General features: G+C 33.9%; 1 protein-coding gene across 1 annotated transcript; it reads left to right on the forward strand.

Moving 5' to 3' along the window:
* The first annotated feature begins 341 nt into the window (after positions 1-341).
* Positions 342-5,545, forward strand: LOC107646033 (RING/U-box superfamily protein). The gene is made up of 8 exons (XM_016350218.3): positions 342-391; positions 1,139-1,586; positions 2,096-2,398; positions 2,522-2,730; positions 2,837-2,885; positions 3,001-3,090; positions 3,260-3,322; positions 3,449-5,545. Exons 2-8 carry the CDS (start codon positions 1,419-1,421, stop codon positions 5,051-5,053), a joined length of 2,487 nt encoding a protein of 828 aa, XP_016205704.1. The 5' UTR covers positions 342-391; positions 1,139-1,418; the 3' UTR covers positions 5,054-5,545.
* The last annotated feature ends 2,019 nt before the right edge of the window (positions 5,546-7,564 follow it).

Here is a 7,564-nt window from a genome sequence, read left to right on the forward strand (position 1 = left end):
ATTTTTTGGCATTTTTTATTTTTAATATTCTAAATATAAAATGTATTATTTTATAAAAAACCAGTTAAAACCATCCAAAATCAATAGAGAACGAAATTATATTAGATTATGACTTAAATAATTTAGATTAAATTAATCTAATCGAATCTAGATCACGATGCATATTATTATTATTATTATTATTATTATTATTATTATTATTATTAAAAAATAAAAACTTTTATAATAAAAAAATAATTATTAACTAATTAAAAATTAATTTTCAGTACTTTCCCATATGGATGTTTGAGTCATTTTTACTTTTTAGTGGATAGAAATAGAATAGAAGATCAATCGAACCAACCCATAAATGATGGATTAAATATTTAATAAAAATCTATTTAAGCTCATGGTTTGTTTGGTGAATCAGGAAAAGATTTTTGTTGAGTTATCTTTTTTTAAAAAATCTCATAAAAAAATAAAAGTAATTTTATGTTTAGATATCTTATACAAAAAATCTTTTTATTTATTAATTATGTGCTTGTTTGGACGTCATTATTTTGATAAAAAAAAGATCTTTTTCAATAAAAAAGATCTTTTTTTATTTTTTAGCGTATTTGGCAAATTTCTAGTAGTAAAAATAAAAGCACTAGAAAAATAAAAAAAAATATCTTTTTTGAGAAGCTGTAATTTACATCTTTTTATAAAAGATATTTTTCTCTTAAAAAAAAAAGATATTTTTTATCTAATAAATAAACAAAAAAGTACTTTTATATCGTTATACCCAAACATAATTAATAGATAAAAAGATCTTTTTACATGGGATACCCAAACATAAAATTATTTTTACTTTTCCATAAGATCTTTTAAAAAAAAGATAATTAAAAAAAAATCTTTTCTTAAAAATTCACCCAAACAAGCTCTATGTTTGGGTATAATAATATAAAAATATTTTTTTGTTTATTTATTATATGAAAAATATCTTTTTTTTAAGAAAAAAAGATTTTTTAAAAAAATATATAAATTACAATTTCTCAAAAAAATATATTATTTTTAATTTTTTTAGTGTTTTTATTTTTATTACTAAAAATTGGTCAAACACGCTAAAAAAAAAATTAATAAAAAATATCTTTTTTTTTATCAAGTGCCATACAAATAGTAAGTTGGGTTTGGGTCTACTGTGGCGGTGGCAATTCCCCAATACAGAGCGTTGCGTTTTGGTACCAAGTACCAACCACAGAACAAGAAGGTCCTTCTCGGAATTTTCAATTTCTCTGTTCCTTTCCTCGTCAAAATTTTCTTCGCCCCCACGCCTATCTCTGAATTAAAATATTCCAACCAAGAACATAAAGCTTCCCCTTCAATTTCAAACCCTAGAAAAAACGCACCTAACCTTGCTTTGTGATCAAGCAGATTTAGGGTTTCTATCTTTCTTCGCGATGGAGGATTGTTGTGCCGTTTGCGCCGAGCCCTTGGAATGGGTTGCTTATGGACCTTGCATGCACCGCGATGTCTGCTCCACGTGCGTCTCTCGCCTCCGATTCATATGCCACGATCGCCGTTGCTGCATCTGCAAGACCGAATGCGACACCGTATTCGTTACCAAGGTATACATAAAATTAGTATTGCCACTCCTCCATGAACTGGATGAATCTTGAATTTTCCGTCTGTTGCCGTATTATCGTATTGCTTCTTTTTCGTTCGTCTCTGTTCACTGAATTAAGATCTTAATTGCGCCACATTGGCATGTTTTGGTTGCAATTCAAATGCTAGTCAAGTCTCTAAGTTCCAAGTACATTGTCTACTATGATCACTGCCACTTCCGTTGTTGCTGTCATGACTTGTTCTCAGCTAATTTTTGTTAATGAGCATCTGATGAGAAATTCAAACATGGCATTATTGTTTTATGGATTTCTGCCGTTGAACTAATGTAGTAAAATTTTAAGTAATATTTGCTGTTACTGTTCGGAAGAGATAGATTGACACTGCCGTTTTTTATTGGAAATTATGTACTTCAAATATGGGGATTGATTTGTTAATTCCATGCTCTTTTAAGTGTTGTTACCTTTTGAGTTTGACGATGTTGTTGATACTCATTTTTACTGCATTCTTCCAGGCTCTAGGAGACTATACACGGACGATTAATGATTTTTCATCCTTACCCTCCGACCCAAGGGAGGGTAAGGTTGGATCATATTGGTACCATGAGGATACAAATGCATATTTCGATGATATGGACCATTACAGGATGATCAAGGCTATGTGCAGGCTCTCCTGCAGTGTATGTGACAGGATGGAGGAGCAACCACATGATGCCTCAAAGCGCCGGCAGAGGTTTAGGAATATAGAGCAGCTGAAGGGTCACTTATTCCACCGTCATAAGTTGCTTATGTGTAGCTTATGTTTGGAGGGGAGGAAGGTGAACTATAAAATACTATTGGGTTCATATAAATGTTTGTAAACGTGAACATGTGTAGTCTGATGGAAGAATTTGTAATCTGTTTTCATATTGAAGTTTTTGACCATCATGTCTATGGCATAGGTATTTATATGCGAGCAAAAGCTTTATACCAGAGCACAATTGAATCAGCATATAAGCACAGGTGATTCAGAAGTGGATGGAAGTGAGAGTGAGAGAGGTGGTTTTATGGGGCATCCTATGTGTGAGTTCTGTAGAACCCCATTTTATGGGGATAATGAATTATACACACACATGTCTACAGAACATTATACTTGTCATATATGCCAAAGGTAGGAAACTAGGAACTATGCCATTCAAGTGGGGAATATCCCTGCCTTTATATTGGTCTGAATGGATTGAAATATAAGTTTCATGCAATTTGTATGTTCAATGCAGGCAGCATCCAGGACAATATGAATACTATAAGAATTATGATGACCTGGAGGTAAGATATTTGTTATTTTTTTGTTTTATGTTCTTTCTAATTAAGGTGACTTGACAATATTTTTTTTGTTGCTTCAATCTTAAGAATTTGTATGATCAAATGTCTGCTGGTGCAGATCCATTTCCGTAATGAGCACTTCTTATGTGAAGATGAAGCTTGCCTTGCTAAGAAGTTTATTGTGTTTCAATCTGAAGCAGAAATGAAGGTGATTCCTATGACAAATAGATCTTTTTTCTGTTTTTTATCCCAAGGTTTTATTTAGGGTGGTTGGCTCTGCTATTTCTATCTAACATTGTAAATAAAATTATAAGTTGCTTTACTGTTGTGAGATTATTTCTCATTGTTAAATCTCTGTTTCTTTGTTTTTGGCTTAGAGGCATAATGCTATTGAACATGGAGGGCGAATGTCACGGTCAAAGCGTAATGCTGCTCTTCAGGCATGTACAGTGACAATCGATTCTGTTTGTTGTTGTTTCTCAATGGCAATCTGGCGTTGCTACGGCAAATAGTATATTCCTTTCTTTGTTACTCCTCTAAGCTAGCTTTTTGTTCTTCCCCTGCAGATACCGACCAGCTTTCGGTATAAGCGTAATGATCAAGACCAACGCCGTGGAAGAGGCCGCTCCTTTCGTCGTGATTTTTCTGAAAATCAACTTTCTATGGCCATTGAAGCCAGCCTGCAGATGGCTAATGCAGCGGAAACATTTCATGATCCATCATCTTCAAGTAGTGGGCAAGTTGCAGTTGATGATGGTAATGCTGATGTTGATTCTATTATTCAGCCATTTGAATCAGTAGCTACATCGGGATCTGAAGCATCTGCACGATACCTCCAAGCCTTAGGACCTAACTCGAGGAATGCAGCACTAGCAGATTCATCATTCCCTCCACTCCCACTAGCTTCCAGCAATGACCAGCAAAGGTCCAAACAGGAGTTGGAAGGTTCATCCAGTAATACCATGGCAGCACGCTTGCGTCGGCATGGGAACAGAAATGTTTCTGTAATTAATGCTGGTAATGCTTGGCCTGCACCAGGTCGTAATTCTACCCAAGCTAGACTGCAATCAAATGCTGCTCCTGGAGTGCCACGTAATTCTGGTCAGATGAAGACAGCAAATAACATTGGACCTTCACCCTCAACTTATGCTAGTTCTATTCAACCTACACCCAGAACTGCCCTTGCACAATCATCTGTTGGTTCTTCGCGGGATACACGTGATAACGGAAGAATGGTTCACTCTGCATCTGCTCCAAATCTCATTGAGAGCAACCCCATTGAAGCTTCAATTTCCGAGTTTCCTCCTGTTTCTGCTTCACTAGTGAGCAAGTTATCTGCAAGCACTCAGACTCCGTTGAATGTGGAAAATGTTCAGTCTGCTAACAAGTCATTGGTTGAAAAGATTCGTGGAGCTCTTGATTTTGATGAAGATAGATACACTTTGTTTAAAGACATATCTGGTCAATATCGTCAAGGCACACTTGATACGGAGACATATCTGGACTGTGTGCAGCAGTTTGGTTTGTCTCATCTTGTACCCGAAATGGCTAATTTATTGCCTGATCCTCAGAAGAAGGAAGAGCTCATTTTGTCGTACAACAGTAGTTTGCAAAGGAATGCTTTTCCAGAAAATGGATGGGTCCATGGTGGTTCTGGCATACCGTCTAAAGGTAGTAATGCTTCCAAGAAGGGTAAAGGTAAGTCTGTAGATGGTAGTGGTAGTAACTCCACAAATAGATTAGCAGATAGCTTCTTAAGCACAGTACATCAACTACAGTCAAGCTATAAATCTTCAGAAGAGAATTTGGAGGTGCTATCAAGGGGTGATTATCGAACTAACAAGGGCAAGTCAAAAATCAATCAGCAGATTGATACCAATTCGGGAAATCAACCTTTGAGAATCAGTGGGCAGACAGAGGCATCGGGTGGAATTTTATCAAATCAGAAAAAGGAGGATGCTGGTGTTGGCAGTAAACAACGTAAAAAAACTTCCAAATTTCTTAGAGTGCGACTTGGCGATGGTTCTGCTTCAGCCCTTCTTGATTTTGATAACTCTCAGACTGAGCCAGATCCTGGAACAGACCCTTTGCCAGGTAACAAGAATGACTCCGGAGGTCTGCCTGTGCGAGGTGTTTGGCGAAAGGGGGGAGGCCAGAGGCTCTTCAACTGAATACTCGTCTGTTTCTCCAAGGCCTTATAATGTGAAGTATCTCCAAGCATAAAACTGGAATAAACAGAGACTCCAGTTTTAGTTTCAGGAGTGATGATTTCAATGGTCCAATTTGAGTGGGATTCCCAAGTATAGCACGCTGGGATATGACTCTTGTTTTTGTTGAAGGTTTAATACCATTGCCTTAATGGGTGAGCCCTTTTTGTTTGGTTTGGCCGTTTAGGGTATACATTTTGATCGAAATGGGGGAATGGCGAGTGCCCTCTATACTTGGGTATGTAAGTGGGGTGCCGTTTTTTTTTTTGGTGTGGCAATTTGCAGCAGCCTCCTCTTATCTTCTGCCATCGAATTGTCATCTACAGTTCTGTACACTCTGTAGAACTAGTAGATAAATGCCTGGATTTTTTGAGTAGTTAAGAACGGTGAATATATTGTTGGAACCAAAATTACGAGATGATGATACTTCTATGTTTGGATTTTTGTTCAGAGAAATTCTTATCTTCTCCATAGAGTAAATATTTTCCTTTCTCTACATCATTCACCTATTAATTTTTATCTCTCTTGTTTGTTTTCACTTTTTTGTTTGAAAGTTTTAATGGATGAGATCACTTATTTATAACATTGTAATTTAAGAAATAGAATTATTTGAGGACTTAATCTTTTCATATTAGAGTAATGTTCAGATTACAAATTGTTAGAACTTAGAACACTAATTATGCAAATTTACCCAGGCTTTTTTACTGAAATGCGCATGAAAAATCTTTAATTCCCATTATATGTACAAGTCAAGCATGGTGAACACGAAATGGTGCATTGAGTGCATATCTTCTGTAGCAGGCAGGCACGAGATGGGAGACCTCACCTATGACACACACGAAATAGTGGAATACATATATGAAGGCAGGCACGAGATGGGAGACCTCGCCTATGACACACACGAAATAGTGGAATACATATATGAAGCACACGCACACGAAATGGACCCATAATCTCTCCCATAATCTCTTATGTTGCTTTCTTGGATCTTCTTGGTTATAACTTTTTCCATTTATTAAATTAATTATGTATTACTTTTATTTTTTTCTTTATAAAATTGCAAGAAAAAATGACTCATAATTAACCATGCCAAAAATTCTTCCATTTTTATGATAATTATAAGAAAAGTGGTTATAACTTTTTTTAACAATTTGTGATAGTATGAAAGATGTTTATTTATACTGGATTAAGGCACTCAAAGAAAGATTAAGAGTAAATGGAGTATATATTTTTTTGCATTCATATGGTTTACATAAAAAAATTAAGAATGAAGCGATTTTTAAGGTAAAAAAAAAAGGTATACTTTAGAAGGGATGAAGAGAAAAAAAAATAGTCTTAACTTATATGATTTAGTACTCACTACGTACTCTGTGATATACTGTACTGTACTCTGACTTGCAATTCGGACTCAACTTTTAACAAACATAAATAGAAAATAAATAGAAAATTCATTATATGCATACATTATAAATAAAAAATTTAATTTATTATTAAATAATAATTTATTAAATAATAATTTATTATTAAATAATAAATTAAATAATATTATTAAAATGGTTGTTGACAAACTTGAAATGGTTTTTATCACTGCCGTGCCCTCAATTCGTGTCTGTTGTCCCTGATTTGGTCTGTCCATTTTGCTGCTGACAAACTTAAAATGGTTTTTCCATTTCGTGTCTGCCCTAAGTGAAATGGTCCTCCCATTTCGTGGCCACCATGTCAGAAATGGTGTGAAAACCCATTTCGTGCCTGCCATACTAGAATTGGCACGGCGCATTTTGAGAAATGTTTTCATATATGCGCATTTTAGGAATTAAAAAATTTTCCATGCGCATTTCAGTAAAAAAACCAATTTATCCAAATCTATAAATTTTGGATCATAACTATTGTGTCTTTAGATTTTGTTATTTCAAATGTTGGCTCTTTAAATTTGAGTTATTACCCAGAGTAACATGATTTTCCCTGCATCTACAACATTACAAATTATATCAGATAAAAGATAGTTTTTACTTGCAAATGTATATCCTAAATCCATTCTAGTATTTACTATTATATATAAAATGAAAATTAACTTACATAGTATAACATGCAAGGAGAAATTTGGGGTCGCAGAATTAAACTGAAAAAATAGAAGAAACAAATATAACATTGCAACTGATTTGTGAGAACAAAATCTATTTGAAGGGTCATTATAAGAATATGAGAAATTTATGGGATTAAAATATTTAAAAAAAAATATTATTCATATACCAAACAATTTTGACATTTGTATAAAAATATAGTTAGTACAAATTAATTGTATTCTTAAATTATTTTTAATTAACAAAATTAAAAAACCCATTTAATTACTAAAAAAATAATATCAAAATAAATTTTAGTATATTACTATAAAAAATATACATATATCAGAATTATTTTTAAAAATATAAAAAATTAAAAACAAGTATGTGCCCCCAAACACAAAAAAAAAAAGTC

This window comes from Arachis ipaensis, chromosome B6 (assembly GCF_059453495.1).
Source record: "Arachis ipaensis isolate K30076 ecotype BB chromosome B6, ASM5945349v1, whole genome shotgun sequence".
Classification (NCBI taxonomy): Eukaryota; Viridiplantae; Streptophyta; class Magnoliopsida; order Fabales; family Fabaceae; genus Arachis; species Arachis ipaensis.

Coding starts and splice junctions, on each gene's coding strand:
- LOC107646033 (XM_016350218.3), top strand. CDS start 1,419: ATGGAGGATTGTTGTGCCGTTTGCGCCGAGCCCTTGGAATGGGTTGCT. Junction 1,587..2,095: donor ACACCGTATTCGTTACCAAG/GTATACATAAAA, acceptor GCATTCTTCCAG/GCTCTAGGAGACTATACACG. Junction 3,091..3,259: donor AATCTGAAGCAGAAATGAAG/GTGATTCCTATG, acceptor TTTTTGGCTTAG/AGGCATAATGCTATTGAACA.